At 42.0% G+C, this 19,444-nt stretch overlaps 1 protein-coding gene across 1 annotated transcript; it reads left to right on the forward strand.

The window, feature by feature from the left end:
• Positions 1-309: 309 nt before the first annotated feature.
• Positions 310-2,160, forward strand: LOC111901645 (uncharacterized). The gene is made up of 2 exons (XM_023897531.2): positions 310-1,622; positions 1,858-2,160. The coding sequence occupies exon 1, from the start codon at positions 409-411 to the stop codon at positions 1,507-1,509; it is 1,101 nt and encodes a 366-aa protein (XP_023753299.1). The 5' UTR covers positions 310-408; the 3' UTR covers positions 1,510-1,622; positions 1,858-2,160.
• Positions 2,161-19,444: the final 17,284 nt, after the last annotated feature.

The following is a 19,444-nucleotide window of genomic DNA, read 5'->3' on the forward strand; positions in this document are numbered from 1 at the left end:
TATATATATATATATATAATATTATTTGTCATTTAAAGGATACTCGGTTTTAAACACAATTTATGTAATAAGGGTGTGTTTGGTTTGTTTGAATTTGGTGGGATAGAATTCAAGAGTTATTTTGTCAACATTCTGTTAGTGTGTTATTATTAATTTATGTATTTGTATTATTTTGTATAGTCCGGCCCTTTTATTGTTTGGCCCTTTTCTCATATGTTACTTATATATGTTGAGGGTTATTAATGAAAAGGGTTCATAGGGGAATTTTATACGATAACATGGTATCAGAGCAATTCCTGTAAACTTGGATCATTCTCAATAACCCTAGCCGTCGTCTCATCTTTCTGATAATCCTTTTTCATTCTATATTTCCTGTCTTCGAAGCCTCTCTTCAATCTTCTTCTCACGATGTCTACCAACATATCAGACAAACCTTCTTCAACAATCAATATAAAGCATGCTGTCCCTTTTGTCTTGGATTTGGATCAAATGAACTATGATATATGGAGAGAGCTGTTTGAAATCCATTGTATTGGATACGGTGTTGACGATCATCTCAAGCCTCCTGCTCAGCCTTCTTCTCAAACTTCTGACAAAGACAAAGAAAAAGAATCAGTAACTGCCAAGGATACATGGCTTCGTATGGACTCGATTGTTAAATCATGGTTGTATGAAACTATATCAATTTCTCTTCTTAACATGATTTTTAAAAGACAGGAAACAGCGTTTGAAGTGTGGGAAAGCCTCGAGAAAGTTTTCCGTGACAACAAAGCTTCCAAGGTCATCCAACTAGACAGAGAACTTCGAAATATTTCTATAGGTACCTCCTCTGTCACTGATTACTGCAATAAGATTAAGTCTATAGCTGATCGCCTGGAACATATGGACGCCAAAGTCTCTGATACGAATCTTGTCGCATATATGATAAACGGGCTGTCACCTAAATACCGCCATATTGCGACAACCATCAGGCACCGTGACTCACCCCCATCTTTTTGGGATGCAAGATCTATATTGATTTGTGAAGAACAACAGATGCTCTTGGATGAACAAAGAGATGCGACTCTTACCCATGTAGACCATTCTTCTTCTCCAAATGCTCTCACAGTTCAATCATCTCCTCAAAATAATCACACTAATGGTGGTAGAGGAGGCTATAACAGGGGTGGTCGTGGTGGTCGATATAACAGGGGCGGTAGAGGTGGAGGCCGACATGGCGGTCGATTTCATAATGGCGGTGGAAACTATTTTTATGGCAACAGTCAACAGCGAGGAACAGGGAGAGCGTGGACTTATGGCTGGTTTCAAGTTCACCAGCCCAACGTTGGATCTATTCAGCAGGGCTTGTTACCAAACCCAGGTGGGGTCTCAAACCAGTCTAATTTGTTTGGCGTTGGACACAAAAATCAACCGACTCAACAACAGCCTATGGCCCAACAACATCAGTTTTTTTACTTCTCCTCAGCCCAACAACACTCAACAACAGGCTTTTCAGGTTCAACAACCTAGTCCGGAGCCCACGACTCTTCCACAAATGTTTAACACGATGACTCTAAACGAATCGGGTCAAGCCGATTGGTACATGGACACCGGTGCCACATCCCATCTCCATTCAAATGCAGGTATACTCAAGTCTACTTTAAATAAGAACAGTAATTTTTCATCATCTGTGTTAGTTGGCGATGGATCTTTAATCCCAGTCACTAACATGGGTCACACCACGTTTCCCATTCCTCATCCCTACCGTACTTTGACCGTTCGCAATGTGTTAATTACTCCTTCCATTATCAAAAATCTTATTTCTGTCGTGAAAATAACTGTACCATTGAATTTGACTCATTTGGTTTTTCTGTGAAGGATTTTCACACCAAGCAAATCCTCATTCGATGTGACAGCACTGGTGATCTATATCCTGTTACGTTTCCAACCACTCAAGCTTTCATATCCGCAACTCCTTCAATTTGGCATCAACGTCTAGGTCATCCCGGTCATCATATCTTCAAGCATCTTGTCAACAATCACTTTATTTCGTGTTCTTCTAATAAAGACTCTCCTTTATGTCATGCATGTCAAATGGGCAAACATGTTAAATTGCCTTTTAGATCTTCTATTTCTGTCTCTCATTTTCCTTTTGATTTAATACATTCAGATGTTTGGACATCACCAATTGAAAGTTTGAGTGGAATCAAGTATTATGTCATATTTTTGGATGATTATTCTCACTTTGTATGGGTCTATCCCATTCGTGCCAAATCTGATGTTTTTGATAAATTTGTCCATTTTAGGTCTTTTGTCATTACTCAATTTAAAACGGAAATTAAATCGTTTCAATGTGATAATGGTGGTGAGTATGACAACCATAAATTTCGTCAACTATTTGCTAAACATGGTATTCACTTGCGTTTCTCATGCCCGTATACTTCACAACAAAACGGAAAATCGGAACGCATGCTTCGCACTCTCAATAATGTCATTCGTTCCTTATTGTTCCATGCTCGTCTTCCTCCTACTTTTTGGACCGAAGCCCTTCACATGGCGGCTCACCTTCTCAACATCCTTCCCTCCACCACCCTTAGTAATAACACCCCGTTCTATAAACTATATCAAAAATCTCCTACTTATGATCACCTTCGAGTGTTTGGGTGTCTTTGTTATCCTCATATTAACGCCACCCACAAACTTTCACCAAGATCAACTCCGTGCATATTTCTTGGATATCCATCAAATCACAAAGGATACCGGTGTCTCAATTTAGACACAAACAAAATTATCATATCTCGACACGTGGTCTTTGATGAAACCATTTTTCCATTCGGCTCTATGACTCCGAATAAATCTCCATCTTATTCGTTCCTTGACAAAAATGATACCTATAATCCATTGTTACAATATCCGACTCCTGCCTATCCATCCTTTCATGACACTTCATCACCTTCTAGTTCTGATTCCTTGTCTGGCTCAAATTCCCCTCCTTCAACAGCCTCATCATTACCTACCACTTTCAGTGGCCCACCTGTTAATCTATGTGGTCCAAACTCTGATATGTTCAGCCCACCTAATTCGCCATCTCCTCAGACGCCTATTGCGAGCCCATCAACCTCACAACCATCCTTTTCGAGCCCAATTTCGATTGATAGCCCATTCTCTGTTGCTCAAAGTCCACGATCGGTCTCTTCTCCTAATGTTGAACCATCCCATCCGATGCTCACTCGTGCAAAGCGAGGCATTTTTAAACCTGTGCACAAATTAAATCTTCATGTGGATACATCTTCCCCTGTCCCTAAAAATTACCTTCAAGCTTTTAAAGATCCCAACTGGCTCAATGCAATGACTGAAGAATATACTGCTCTTATCTCTAATAAAACTTGGGTTTTAGTTCCAAGACCTCCAACTGCTAATGTTATTAACTGTATCTGGATGTTTAAAAAGAAACTCAATTCTGATGGGTTGTTATCTCGATATAAAGTGCGTCTAGTGGCTAACGGACGTGGTCAGTGTCCCGGCATTGATTGTGCTAAGACTTTTAGTCTGGTTGTTAAGCCGGCAACTATTCGCACAGTTCTGAGTATTGCGGTCACTCATACCTGGCCTATTAGACAGCTTGATGTGAAGAATGCTTTTCTTCATGGACATTTGCAGGAGACTGTTTATATGCATCAGCCACCGGGTTTTAGGGACCCCACTAGACCAAATCATGTGTGCTTGCTTCAGACATCCCTTTATGGTCTCAAACAAGCACCACGTGCTTGGTTTCAACGATTTGCCATGTTTATTACACACATTGGTTTTGTTCATAGCAGATGTGACACCTCTCTATTTATTTATAGGTAGGACACACATATAGCTTACCTTTTACTATATGTTGATGATATCATTCTTACAGGCTCTTCTCCTCAGTTACTGACTCAGATTATTTCTCTACTGAGTGCTGAGTTCTCTATGACAGACCTCGGGGATCTTCACTATTTTTTGGGTGTTTCAACTTCTAGGACTGCTGATGGACTGTTCTTGTCTCAACAGAAATATGCCACTGAGATTCTTGATCGTGCTTCTATGACTAATTGCAAACCTGCGACCACTCCTGCTGATTTATCTGCTAAGCTTGATGGCTCTGGTCCTCCCGTCGACGATCCCACTTTATATCGTAGTCTTGCTGGGGATTTACAATATCTCATCTTCACTCGTCCTGATATTGCTTATGCTGTTCAGCAGATCTGTTTATACATGCACGATCCTCGGGAACCTCATTTTATTGCTCTCAAACCCATCTTGCGCGATATTCAAGGAACTACTGCTTATGGTCTTCAAATATATTCATCCCCAGGTCGCACTCTTACGGCATACTCTGATGCTGACTGGGCAGGCTGCCCTGTCATGAGACGTTCTACATCCGGTTATTGTGTCTTTTTAGGTGATAATCTTCTTTCATGGTCTTCTAAACGTCAAAACACTACATCTAGGTCCAGTGCTGAAGCTAAATATAGAGGTGTTGCTAATGCGGTTGCTGAAACATGTTGGCTTCGTAATTTACTTCTTGAGCTTAATTATATTCCTGCCAAGGCTACTGTTGTTTACTGTGATAATGTTAGTGCTGCTTACATGTCATCTAATCCGATTCATCATCAGCGTACGAAACATATCGAGATTGATCTTCATTTTGTTCGAGACAAAGTAGCTACTGGACATATACGAGTTCTCCATGTTCCGTCTTCCTCTCAGTATGCTGACATTTTTACCAAGAGTCTTCCTTCTCCGTTATTTCTCGATTTTCGGACCAGTTTGAACATTTGACACGTTCAATCTGCGGGGGGCTGTTAGTGTGTTATTATTAATTTATGTATTTGTATTATTTTATATAGTCCGGCCCTTTTATTGTTTGACCCTTTTCTCATATGTTACTTATATATATTGAGGGTTATTAATGAAAAGGTTTCATAGGGGAATTTTATACGATAACACATTCTATATAATGTTTGGTTTGAGAATGTAAACGGATTGGATTTGTTCGAAACTGAGAAGAGTTTAAGGCTTAGGGCAAATGAAATGTGCCCCTGTGTATCTGTACGAAACAGGGGATCACCACTTTATATATAGAAATTACAATGCATAATTTTTAATTGTTAGCCTTATACAAAGTGTTGTCAATTACAGAGCAAAGGTTGTAAGTTGGCAAATTTCCTCTATTCCACATTGGTGGGGAATAAACTTTTTATGAGTTTATAAGCTTATTCCCATGTTAGTCTTTCAAAGGCTTTAGTGGATCAAAGGAATGAGCCAAGCTCACACATGCGTCTAGCCTAACCTAGCGTACCACTAGTTGATGCTGCGAGTGCATGATTTAGGTGCATGATGCATCGGTTGTTGGGATGCGAGAGGTTTTTTTTGACGAGTTCGGGTCAAGACGGTTTAACCGGTCCGGTCAAATGGTTGACCGCGGGCCCGTTTCATGCCTTTTAGGGTTTCAAAACCTATAACTAAATGCTCCCTAGGAGCTATATTGACTACTCACAAAAAATTGAAGCTCTCTCCCTCTCTCTGTGTTTTTTCTTTCAGTTTCTGAGTATTCGCTTTGTGTTTATCGATTTCCAGTGATGTTGGAAAATCGATAAATCTGCATTAAATCCTAGAGTTTTACTCTGTTGCTTACAGCCAGTAGAAGCGAAGTAAAAACCTTTAAGGACAGAAATCTGATCCGTGCAATATTTTCAAGTTCAAGATCAACCATCTACATGTTGGTTTTACTTTTCTGTCTTGCGTTTAATTTCGTCCAACAACAGGACAATCTTTTTCTACGTTTCTTATAATCAGATCTAATCGAGAAGGATTGATCTGGTTTTTAGACAAACTTGGTAAACATATTAATAATAATTGGATCTTTTATTCACAACTAATCGACATATAATTTTCAATATTATTTGTCGGTTTCCTTGCGTGTCTATTAGTTTGATTTTCAACATTCTTAAAGGTTTTTAGTTGTGATAAATCGACAAACTAATAGACTCTACTACTAGCCTCCACTTCATGAACTAAGAGTTTGCCAAACTTGAACAATTTGATGGTCAGAACTACACCCGTTGGGCCGAAAAGGTCAAGTTCATGCTTCATGTTTTGAAGCTCGCCTTTGTGTTGGACCCAGATCTAGCACCAATTCCTGCTAACCCAATTCTAGAGGGGGGGGGGACTGTGGATCCAACGGTCATTGCAGAACTAGAAAAGCAAAGGACTCTACGTAAAGAGTCTGAGGAACTGTGTGTGGGTCACATCAAGAACACCCTGTTTGATCGGCTCTATGATCTTTACGCACCGGTCAAAGATCCAAGAGAGTTATTGAATGCGTTGGAACTTAAGTACAAGGTACATGAGGAAGGTACTAACAAATACCATGTGTCTAAGTATCTAGAGCTTCAAACGGTTGATGAAAAATCAATAATGGAGCAAGTGCATGAAGTCCAAGTCGTGGTCAACAAGTTGAACGCACTCTCCATCTCTATTCTAGAACTCTTTCAAGTTGGTGCGATCATTGCAAAACTGGCAACCTCGTGAAAAGATTTCTCTAAGATAATGATGCATCAATCTGAGGACTACTCCTTGGATGATTTGATGAAACACCTCCATATTGAGGAGGAAACTCGCATTAGGGACAAGCGTGCTAAAGTCGGATTGAGTGTGCATCACGTGTCAGCTGGGGGTTCTAGTCATAAAGGCAAGTTTGGGGGACAGAACAAGAAGACCTTGGGACCTAAGAAACAAAGCTTCAAGAAACCAAGTCATCTAAATCCTAACTTAAAGCCAAAGAGGGTCGGACCTTGCCACGTTTGTGGAGAGACTGGGCATTATGCGAGAGAATGCAAAGATCGCAAATCAGGACCGGTTGTACATGCAGTCGAGCAACTGACTGATATGGTGGAAAGTGTGAACCTTGGAGAGATTTTCATGATCTCTTCGCTTAACCGAGCACTCTGTGCTCGAGGATGGTTCATAGACAATGGAGCCACTGTGCATGTTTGTGGGCAAAAAGAGAGCTTCCACACTTACCATCTAACACCACCAAGGACAGTAGTGGTCTGCACAGATGGTCACAGAGCTGAAGTTTTGGGAAGAGGTGATGTTCATTTAAAGTTTACACTGTTGGATTTTGAGCATTCTAACACTCCTAAGTGTACATGCAACCCTAAATACCTTGGATCTATGTTTTCTCTATTATACATGCAAATATGAACATCCAAGGTATTATCCTAATCTAACATACAAAATCATGAATATAACAAGACATAATACATACCTCTTTGATGTAGAATGTCTTCATGAAGCTTGAGTGCCTAGTGCCTCAAGTGTGACACCTCAAATGGTTCACACAACACCAAATACACTTGGAATAACTTGAGAGAAATCCACAACTCATGAAATCGGCTAGCCCTTCTTTTACACACACTAGTGGCCGATTTTGGTGAATAATATGATGTTTATATGGTGTGTTACAATTAGGGTTACACCATGTAAACCCTAATTTTCATGACCCATGGGTTATGTAACCTCCATGGAGCATCCATGGAGCATCCTATGGGTTTAACCCAACTTGATTATCCATGGAGCTTTGGCCCACTATATAAGTTATGGATGATTTGCACAATCAACCCATATATTTAATTAGTCTTCTTTTGATCACATAATTAATTCTAAATTAATTCTTGATCAATACTAATTAAATATTATTATTCTTATTATTAATATACAAGAACTTATAATATATTAATAACCATAAGTGTCTTATTTCTCTCATTTAGTCTATCCAAGTGCATGATGCCATGCAACCCAAATGGACCATGCCAGGTCGGGTCAAGTCTTACCAATTATAGTTATGGACTTAGACATTAATCCAACACACACGTGGTGAGTGTGTAACCCTTCGAGATATCCTTCATGTTCCTACTATCTCGAAGGGGTTGGTTTATGCAGATAAGTTTGACAAAGGTGGGTTCAAAATGGAGCTTGAGGTTGGCAGGATTGTGATCACTAAGGGCAGAAGGTATGTTGGGAGGGCGAACACTTGTTTGGGGATGTATCGTTTCTGCCTTAGTGACGAGGGTAGTGTGCATGGTCCTAGTGTTGAGAGTAGTGGTGCTGGTGTTGCAAGTGCTTCTAGTGTTGCTTGTGTAACATCCGGATTTCCCAGGTACATTATTTATTCTTTATTTTGGAGGGACTCGGCGAGTTGATGCTTAGACTCGCCGATTAGAGTCGCGAATTCCATCCGGGTTAATGACCGGACTCGGCGAGTCGAGTAGTGGACTCGGCGAGTCCGTGCTGTTTAATGAAGCCCTAATTCCCGGGGATTGAGACCTATTTAAAGGGGCTTATAGCCACCAATTGCGGCTATCAGACCCCTGAGTGAAACCCTAAGCGATCTAGAGCGTTTGTGAGGAAGAAGAGGCCATTTTTGATCCTTGTGTGGGTGTTTTTGCAAGAAGAAGATGACCAAGGCAAGAGGGAGCTGGAGAGGGTGCTATTCTGTGGATTTCAAAGCCTAAGGGCTTCATATTGAGGTATATATTCGATCCTTCTTCAGTATTGGGTGTTAATCCTTGAGAGTTAGGGTTTCTAGCCCATTTAGAGTGTGAATGATGGTGCAATTTGTAATGCCCCGTCCTTAGAAGTACTTATTTGTGAGTCCTCGGGATTTAAGAGGAAGGGTATTTTGGTCCTTTTGTGGGAAAACTGGAAAAAGAGGGCCAAATCTGAAAGTTGGGACACACCGAGTACGCCCAGCGTAGGCTGGGTTACGCCCAGTGTAAGTGTATGAAGGGACGCGGGTGTAAGGTTGAGTACGCCCAACGTACTCTCAGAGTTCTAAGACCCTAAAATTAGGGTTAGCCACTATATAAGGAACATGTTGGTTCATACCTTAGCCTCCATAAGCTCTCTCTTAACCTCAGAAACCCTAGATAGCCGTTCCACCTCGATTGTTGGGTGTGTTTGGCCTTGGAAAGCTTATTTTGGCAAAGGAGAGGCTAGAAGAAGAAAGAGGAAGTTGTCAAAGAAGGAGTTGAGTGGCCAGAGCTTATAGATCTGGAAAGATATCAGCCTTTGGAGCCTATCTGAGGTATAAAGCTTCTTGCTTGTCATTTATATTGCATAGATCTAAGTGTTGTGAAGTTTTGACATCATTCTTGTCCCAAAAGTCCTCATCTTGATGCATGTTTTGAGTTGGTCGAGATTATCTGTCCTTTCAGACCTTTGGAGAGGTCTTGAGTGAAAAAAATGAGGTCCCAAGGGCTATGGTTGCTCCATGTGTGAGATAAGTAAGTCTTAATGGATTAAGACCTTGGATTAAGAGCTTTATGGATGTCCCAAGTGATAAAATTTGAGACTTTATGAATCTTAGGCATATTTGGCCTAAGGATATGAAGTTTGGGCTTAAGAGCTTAAGCCATTAAGAAGTTATGAGGACTTAATGAGCAGCGAAGTTACGCCCCGCGTAGCGGGTCAGTGCCCCGATCCCCAGTTGCGAATCAGCGTGTACGCCCAACGTACCAAGGAGGGTACGCCCAGCGTACTCCCTCTGTTGGGTTTTTCATTTTGGGCCTTAGGGATTGTGCTGTTATTGGGCTGATGGATTTTGGGTCGTGACTGGACATTATGGATGGAGTATTGTGGACCCATTAATTATATTGGACCATAGGTCTAGGCCCATTTGGTGAGGTGGGCCCAATTTAGTAAATTGGGCCAATAATGGGCTTTGCTTCGGACTTTTGTTCTTTGGGCCATTAGTGGGCTTGAGAGCTTATCCAGTGTTGGGCCGGAATGAGTTAAGGGTAAATTGGTCAATTTATCCTTGGAAGGGTATTGTACTTAGCCTAATGATTATTTTGCTATGTTGGCTAGTTTGGGATTTTCGGTGAGTCGGTGATTCGAGAATCTGCTTCTTCAGTTCAGAGTTCGGCAGTGGCAAGGTGAGTTATCCTCACTATATCAACAGGGTCTAAGGCACAAAGGCCGACCCTTTTTCGGATTGAGATCCGGGTATTTGTTGTTACGTTATTGCTTTGATATGTTTGCATCCTGGTAGCTAGGATGGTATATGTTAGAGACCTGGTTAAGGTCGGTATCCTGTTATGTAGGATGATGCTATGCTAGTGACCGGTTAGGTCGGTATCCTGGTTAGGATGATGATATGTTATGTGATCTGCTAGATTGGCTTGTTGGCTGTGAATTGTTATATGATTGTATGCTTATGTGCACATGGTTGTTGGACTGGGGTTGGGTTGAGGTGAGTCCTGCTTTGTGCTGTAGGCCAAGATACCCAGGGCGGACCGGTTGTCCCGAAAGCCCAACGAGCGGTCCGGATATGCTGTAGGCCCCAAGAGGGCGGACCAGACATGCCGAGGCTCGAAGAGTGGACCAGGCCGACTGAATGCCCGGTGCGGGCGGACCAGTCATACTGTAGACTTAGAGAGTGGACCAGGTGGATTGAAGGCTCGGTGCGGGCGGACCAATCACACTGCAGACTCGATGTATATGGCTAGACTCGGAGGGTGGACCAGGTGGACTGTTGGCCGGTGCGGTGGACCAGTCACACAGTAGACCCGAAGTGCATGGCTGTTCTGTGATCGGATATGATATGGCATATTATGCGTGTATGGTATATGTGGTTGGTATTTTGGGGGTATCTCACTAAGCTTTCGGGCTTACAGTTGTGGTTTAATGTTGTTCAGGTTCTTCGGGAGACCGTGGCAAGGCAAAGGCGTGATGGTACCGCTCCTCATGATTATGTTTTATGATGTGATTCTGGGAAGACTCTGATAATAATTGTATTGAAAACCTTTTTGTAATAACATTAAGAAAATGGGTTGTTTTTGAAAAGTTAAAATTGATTGAATTTTTATGGTCGTTACAAGTTGGTATCAGAGCCTTGGTTTGAGTGAATTGGAGGAACATTCGTGTGAATCCAGTCTCAAATCAGGGAGAGTTTTTAAAAGAGAATTTAAAATGGTTTTCAAAATGAGTAAAAAGGAGGACGCGGAGGTACGATCAGCCGGAGCCAGTAAGTAACCCCAAAATACCATACATGATATTTGTTTTTGAGCTTTGATAGAACAACATGCTAGTACTAGGCTAGAGATCTTCAGGGTTTCATGATAGTGTTGCCTGATTTATGATGCCTGCTAGCCTAGGATCCTCTGTGGGAGATTTTTGGTGTTCCTCTAGGAGTGAGGATTGAGTGCTTGTTATGTATGTTTTTCACTAGGGTGTTCTGGTAGTACTTCATACAAATATGGGTAGGTGTGGAAGGTAGTATGGGCCCGTACTACTGAAAGCATAGGACCCATACACGTATCAGGGAAACCATGACCTCTAGGGTTGGGTTGAGAGATTGGTTCCTGGGATAGTGGGAAGTGTCTGAGATTTTGTGGTGTTTTTCAGTATGGTGGTCACGAGGCATGCTGGGAGCGGATCCAAGTCAGGATCAGGAGCCAGAGAGGGCGGTCAGAGTGGGTTGGTACCGCCCGAGGTTGTGGGTCAGATGAGCACAGGCGAGTTGGATGTTAGGATTCGTGAGATCCTGCATGATGAGGTTGCTGCGTTGTTCCGGGCCGAGCTGCCGGAACTGTTTGGGTCGATCAAGACCGCCATGGTTGAGTATTTTGATGAGCGCTATGCGGCTCTCACTGAGACGGCTGCCGCGGCGGCTACAACGGCTGTAGTAGTGGCAGGGGGAGGAGCCGGTCGAGGTTTTCAGTATCGGGACTTCGATAATACGAAGCCTCCCACCTTTGATGGAGTTCAGGACCCGATTGTTGCTATGAGATAGTTTTTGGACGTGGAGGGGTGTTTCTTCACGTGTTCATGCCCTGCTGATCAGAGGGTGAGGTGTGCTCTGAACCTGTTGAGGCTCGGGGCGAAGGATTGGTGGAGATTGACCACGGGGTCATATTCGGATGCGCAGAGGGCTGCGGTTTCATGGGATCAGTTCAGAGAGATGTTCAACACTCGTTATGTTCCGCAGGTTGAGAGGGAGAGATTGGCTCAGGAGTTCCTTGAGCTGAAGCAGGATTCGGAGTTGGTGACGGAGATCACCAGGATGGTCGCTGAGAGGGCGATGTTTTGCCCTGAGTTCGCTTCGGAGCAAGGTCAGATATCCCGATATCTGAGTATGCTCAAGAGGGATATCAGACAGTTTGTGTCTTCACAGAGGTGCGAGACTCTGTTGGAGTTGTAGGAGGCCGCCAGGCGGCGTGAGTTGGAGATTGAGTTGCAGTTGCGTGAGCTGAGGCAGGCTCCGGTGCAGTCGCAGCCGGCGCCGAAACGGTCCAAGACCGTTGATTCCAGGGTGGGAGATTAGAGCAGCCACGCTTGTGGAAAGTGTGGGAAGGGTCACACCGGAGTTTGTAGGTCCGGTGGTGCATGTCCCAAGTGCGGAAAGGAGGGGCACTATGCGAGGGATTGTCGGCAGTCAGCGCCGGTTTGGGATTTGAGGATTTGTTATCATTGTCATCAGGTTGGGCACTTGAGGGTCAACTGTTCACAGCTTGCTGTAGGACCGGTACAGGCTCCAGCACCGGCCACTTTGAGGATCACGGGTGGAGGTCAAGGTGGAGCAGAGCCCCCAAGGGCTCAGGGTCGTGCTTTTCAGCTTACAGCAGAGGAGATCAGAGCAGTGCCGGATGCAGCTGCGGGTATGTTTCTTTCTTGACATTTTGTTATCTTTTGATTATTGTGGAGTATTGTTTATCTGCTAGTCTCATTGTGTGGTTTTCGGTATGGTATTCGTTGTTCTTTGAGGGTTATGGAATGGTTATGGGTTTAGTGTTGGGAATTTCGTTGGTTATCATTCATGAGGGTTATTAGTGGAAATTTGGCGGTTGGTCAGAATGTCGGGTAGCATCTGCAGTCTGAGGAGTGGTTAGCTGAAGATCGAGTTTCTTTCAAGCTCGGGATGATCAGTGTTGATATGTGATTTTGTGAAGGTTTCTCGTGCTTGCGGGACGCAGTTCGCGTGTAAGTGTTTGTGTTGAGAAGGGTTGTTGAGGGAGGTCGGTGAGGGCGATCGGTGATTGATAGTTAGTGTTATAAGTAGGGGAGAATTGGAAAATTCTCTGGAAGATCGATGAGCATGGGAGGTTGTTTAGCTGCTTGGGATTCAGCAGTGTTCTGTCAGCCAAGAGCGTAGGCTGGTATGAGTAAGTGGCAGGCATGCGGGGCGGGATACAAACCTAGGGCATTTGATTGTAGAGGGCCTGGGATCAGGCCGGGATTGAGTATGTATGATGGAGATAGAGTTCGGAACCCCTAGAGGGCTAGAACAGTATGCATGGGAGGGTTTCCCGGAGGGATAACTCGGAGGGATGAATGCTAGTTAAGCGGTCCGGGTAGACTGAAGGCCGGTAGGCGTACCAGTCAGACCGAAGGCTCGGAGAACGGTCTAGCCATGCTGAAGGCCCTGGAGGGCGGTCCAGATCGGCTGAAGGTTCTGAGAGTGGTCCAGATTGGCTGAAGGCCTGGTAAGGCGGTCCAGTTATGCTGAAGACTCTGCAGGTGTCGATAGATCAGTTCGAGGAAATGGATTGAGTATGTCGCGATGTGTCAACATTGGAAGGTCTGGCCCCGGGTATTGATCTCGATTAGTGGAGATGGTGCATGGACTCGAGAGTCCTTGCGAGCAGATTCAGAGCATGTGTGTTGCATGGATAGCGGTTATGCTATAGGGGAGTGGTGTAGCATTGGGCGAGCACCGTGGCACTTGTCGCAGTGACAAGGCGGCCAAGTGGATTTCCTTGGTAAGGAAAGGGAGAAGAATGTAGCTCCGAGAGGGAGTGTAAATTCGGAAGTGAAAGCGGCAGTGCAGAGTTATGATTGGAGTGATCCAATTATGGTCATTGAGCAGCGTGATTGCGGCAATGGTATGGAATCACATCCGGATGGGATGTCTGCTGAGGTTGCGGAAGGATTTCCACGGGGGGTAGAGCCAAGAGGCTCGGAAAGGATGCAGGGATGGAGTCTTGGATTCCCAGTTTGACTCTGATCAAGGAATTGTGTATGTAGTGGTGATTCATCCTGGGGGATGTTTGGAGGTGTCGTCAGTGTGACCGGTTTTCCCATCCCGAGGGTGCTAGAGCTAGTTTAGCTTGTGCATGCGATTGCAAGAGGAGAACTCATGGGAGTTGCTCTTAGGCAGAAGAATGTGTCATTCTGTTAGCATGGAGTGGATAGAGTTGGACTCGGATCGGGAACCCGGTGGTTCAGGGTTATATCTAGCTCGTAAGAGTCAAGTGATTGTTGTGATCAGGATCGAGAAGTGCCATGGAGTGGTACTCGGTTGATAAGTGTAGAATCTGATAGGCGTGGTTATCAGAGGGTAAAGCCGGTGGCTGGCTTAAGGCGGTAGTCAGGACACCGCTAGAAAGGAGAAAGTGAGTTTCGGGTTTCGATGGTTGTGTCTTGAGGAACCTGGTCTGGTTAATGCCAGGTGGTGCATTGCGGGAGAAGTTCCGGAGTCGAGTTGCCTCAGGCTTCGAGGGCGAAGCCTAATTTAAGTGGGGTAGAATTGTAACGCCTCGTCCTTAGAAGTACTTATTTGTGAGTCCTCGGGATTTAAGAGGAAGGGTATTTTGGTCCTTTTGTGGGAAAAGTGGAAAAAGAGGGCCAAATATGAAAGTTGGGACACGCCGAGTACGCCCAGCGTAAGTGTATGAAGGGACGCGGGTGTAAGGTTGAGTACGCCCAGCGTACTCTCAGAGTTCTAAAACCCTAAAATTAGGGTCAGCCACTATATAAGGAACATGTTGGTTCATACCTTAGCCTCCATAAGCTCTCTCTTAACCTCAGAAACCCTAGATAGCCGTTCCACCTCGATTGTTGGGTGTGTTTGGCCTTGGAAAGCTTATTTTGGCAAAGGAGAGGCTAAAAGAAGAAAGAGGAAGTTGTCAAAGAAGGAGTTGAGTGGCTGGAGCTTATAGATATGGAAAGATATCAGCCTTTGGAGCCTATCTGAGGTATAAAGCTTTTTGCTTGTCATTTATATTGCATAGATCTAAGTGTTGTGAAGTTTTGACATCATTCTTGTCCCAAAAGTCCTCATCTTGATGCATGTTTTTAGTTGGTCGAGATTATCTGTCCTTTCAGACCTTTGGAGAGGTCTTGAGTGAGAAAAATGAGGTCCCAAGGGCTGTGGTTGCTCCATGTGTGAGATAAGTAGGTCTTAATGGATTAAGACCTTGGATTAAGAGCTTTATGGACGTCCCAAGTGATAAAGTTTGAGACTTTATGAATCTTAGGCATATTTGGCCTAAGGATCTAAAGTTTGGGCTTAAGAGCTTAAGCCAATAAGAAGTTATGAGGACTTAATGAGCAGCGAAGTTACGCCCCGCGTAGCGGGTCAGTGCCCCGATCCCCAGTTGCGAATCAGCGTGTACGCCCAGCGTACTCCCTCTGTTGGGTTTTTCATTTTGGGCCTTAAGGATTGGGCTGTTATTGGGCTGATGGATTTTGGGCCGTGACTGGACATTATGGATGGAGTATTGTGGACCCATTAATTATATTGGACCATGGGTCTAGGCCCATTTGGTGAGGTGGGTCCAATTTAGTAAATTGGGCCAATAGTGGGCTTTGCTTCAGACTTTTGGTCTTTGGGCCATTAGTGGGCTTGAGAGCTTATCCAGTGTTGGGCCAGAATGAGTTAAGGGTAAATTGGTCAATTTATCCTTGGAAGGGTATTGTGCTTAGCCTAATGATTATTTTGCTATGTTGGCTAGTTCGAGATTTTCGGTGAGTCGGTGATTCGAGAATCTGCTTCTTCAGTTCAGAGTTCGGCAGTGGCAAGGTGAGTTATCCTCACTATTGTTGGATTAGTGTTTAAGTCCATAACTATTTTGGTATGTACTTAACCTGATGGTGCATGGTCCTTTTGGGTTGCCTTCACCAAAGCAACTTGATAGGATGAATTATGGAGAGAAATGATTAAATATGATTTATTTATATATTATGAGAATAATATATTAAAGGAGAAATCATATTGTTTAATTAATATTAGTCAAGAATTAATAAGAATTAAGTTTGTGGCTAAAAGAAATTAATTAAACTTAAGGGACTAGAACTGTCAATTGTGTGATAGTTGAATATTGAGCAAATGGACTCCATATTAAAGGGGTGGACGAACTCTATGGGGAAACCCATTAGAAATCGTCCAAAGGCCTTTAAGAAAGGAGTTCATGGGTTGCTTAGGGCCTAAGCATCCAAATTAGGGTTTCCTTGTTAGATAACCCTAATAGCCTCACTATTTAAGGAACCCTTAAGCCCCAAAAACGTGGTGAACTAATTGGTTAGGGTTTCCACACATTTTGGGCAGCCTCCTCTCTCCTTATTCTTCATCCTCTTGCTCTTGGTGTTTATGAGCCATTAGAGGAGTGACATTTGTGACTCTAAGTTTTCTAAAGTTAATACAAGAAGGATTTAAGATTGTTATTTCTACATAACAATCAAGGTATGATCTAAACCCTAATTCATATGTTATATTGATTATCATATATTAGATCTAGGGTTTGTAGTTTTGGATGAATTGCATGTACAATAGAGAAACCTAGATCCAAGCATTAGGGTTTATATGAGCACATAGGATGTTCTTATGGCTAAAACCCATCAGTGGTATCAGAGCGTTGATTGGTTTCTATTGTATTGATGCATATTTGATCGAAATCAGCACTGAAAATCGATTTTTTAAGCTTCTGAGTGTTTGACTCGCCGAGTCACTTGGTGCATTCGCCGAGTCCGGTGTACTCGACGAGTCCAGGTCCAGACTCGACGAGTCAAAGGGTCTGACAGCTCAGATTCACGATTTTCTTCCTGTTTTGGCTTTGGATAATTACCATAAACATGTTTTTGTTATAAAATCCGAATTTTATCAATATTTGGTGATTATCCTTACCTAAATAGAAGATAATTGTCAAAATTTAGATAATCATTTGTTTTATTAGATAAAATTTGATTATTTGTAATTTAGATTTGAATTATCTTGTATGAAAAGTTTCAATTTTCCCCCTTTAGGTTTTATAGTTTAAATTTGAACTTAAAAGTTTTGTTTTGAAATTTAAATAGTTGAAACCCTAATGTTTTGAAAAAGGTTTCAAAACTTGCCCTCAAGTTTTGGAATTTAAATTTTAATTAAAAGTTTAATTTTGATGTATATTTAAATTCTAAACCCTAATGTTTTGAAATGTTTCAAAACTTGCCCTCAAGTTTTGGAATTTAAAAGTTGATTAAAAGTTTAATTTAGGAATGTTAAATTCTAAAACCCTAGTATTGTTTTGAAAAGTTCAAATCACACCCTTATGGTTTTATTAATTAATTAAGGTGTATAATTAAAAGAGGTTTAATAAATCCATAAAATTTTGGTTTACAATTTAATTGAATTAAAAGTATAATTGTTAAATTTGACCACCTAGTATTTGAAAAATGTAAAATACACCCTATACTATATATAACATTAAAAGTCTAACATTATATATATATATATATATATATATATATATATATATATATATATATATATATATATATATATATATGTATGTATGTATGTATGAGTAAAAGTCAGTCTTACCGTTAGTAGGCCTCATTCTCTAAGCTAGTCTATAAGGGGTGTTTAAGGAAATTGCCTATAAAATGGCAATTGAATGGGTATCCACTCTTACCCACCGCACTCTTGACTAGTGGAGGGTCGTTAGCGAAACGGGTAGGATAGGACAAAACCTTCCATTATAAGTATAATGAAGTATAAAAGTAACTAAATGTTTTCATAAAATTCCCAATCTTAGTTACTTTAGGTAAAAGTGAATTGATGCAATTCAATGAAATCACTACTAGAAAAACAGCCTTTAATGACGCGCAAACAATGACACGCGGTGATTTACGATACGCAAAAGCGCGCGCTCTAAAAATAATGTCATCTCTTCAAACTTTTGAAGGATAGAGGTCACGCTTTTGTGCGTGCCCTAAAATTAATGTCCAAGAAAAAAAATTAAAAACACGGAGGGCACTTAATTAAAAATGGGCGTCGTCTAGAAATGTCGCTTTATATTTTTTAAATGAAAGGCGCGTTCTATTTTTTTGCAGCTGGGGGGAAAGAAAATCCCAAAAGTTTGAAATGCCGCCATTGTTATCCTCTATCTTATTTCCATCTTTCTTCTCTCTCTCTCTCTCACTCACTCTCTCTCTTTCTCTATCTCTCTTACTCTAATACCCAAAAAAAACCCTAATATCATCACAAATCCTCTTTTCTCCCACAACAAAATCGCAATATCACCAAATCTTTGATCCCGCAAGTAATCTGAGTTCACCTTTCAATTTCATTTGTCTCGCAAGTAATCTGAGTTCACCGGTGGCGTTCCTGACTGTATCAATGGAAGCGCTGCTCAAGTCGCTGACCAAGTTCTTCACCTGTGTTTCGAGTTCCGTGAGATCAGTTCTCGCTTCAGTAGCAGAAGAAACAACTCTCGGCCCAAAAGATGATCTCCGCCATATTTGGTTTCGTGCTCTGTTTCCAAATCGAGGTGAAACTGCATGCTGGGAAGCAGCAATGGCAGCCTGAGGCTCTATGTCTCTATCTCCAGTGGCGATACAATGATGCACGAGTTTAAGAAATCGGAGGAGGGATTGAGAGAATTTGTCGCTTCCTCTGGTTTCTCTTTTGATTCTGGTAATGTTTATATTCGGTTTCTCTTCAAAATTCTTTTTCACATATTTCTTCCCATATGAGTTTATGATTTCAGATTTTTTCCATATGATTTTGATCTTAGTTTGTGATTTAGAATTCTCAATCTTCGGTTTCTCCTTTATCCACCAGTTCATGTGCCCGATTGGGTTAATAGTTATGCTAGAATTTGATCAATTTCTTTGAAATTTAGGGTGAATTAGGTTAGGGCATGAATAGGAAACACTATAAATGGTTTGACTAAGTCGACGTCTTCTTCTCCTGTATCAACTTGACACCTCAACTCTTCTTTTGCACTGATCTGTAATCTATACTAGGTTTGATTTTTTTTATTTACAGGTTTTGTTAGTAGACCATGTCTATTGTTACTCAAATTAAACATGTATTTTTTTATTACAGGATGTGGTTTGACAAATGGTTGTTGAAGGAGCACATAAGTTCAGAGCCACACAACCTCAACTTGGTTTTTTGTTCTTCTTTCTTCTTTAGCTCCTGAGGCTTGATTTCATTGAAGGTTTGTGCTCTACATTCTAAGAATGCTCTTGCATGGATTGATCTTTGTCATTTAAGTTTCAATAGTATCATGCCTTGAATTCTTCCTTAATGTGTTTTTGACTATGTAGGTTTGTTGGGTGCCAAATAGCATGGTCCAAGCATCATCTCGATGACTGTTTTCCTGATCTTCCTTCACATCTTATGATCATTTTTCCTTTTTAACATTATTAGTATTTTGTATTTCTA

This window comes from Lactuca sativa, chromosome 9 (genome assembly GCF_002870075.4).
Source record: "Lactuca sativa cultivar Salinas chromosome 9, Lsat_Salinas_v11, whole genome shotgun sequence".
Lineage (NCBI taxonomy): Eukaryota > Viridiplantae > Streptophyta > Magnoliopsida > Asterales > Asteraceae > Lactuca > Lactuca sativa.

What these genes read in the sequence shown, in the direction of transcription:
- LOC111901645 (XM_023897531.2), top strand. Translation starts at nt 409, where the DNA reads ATGTCTACCAACATATCAGACAAACCTTCTTCAACAATCAATATAAAG.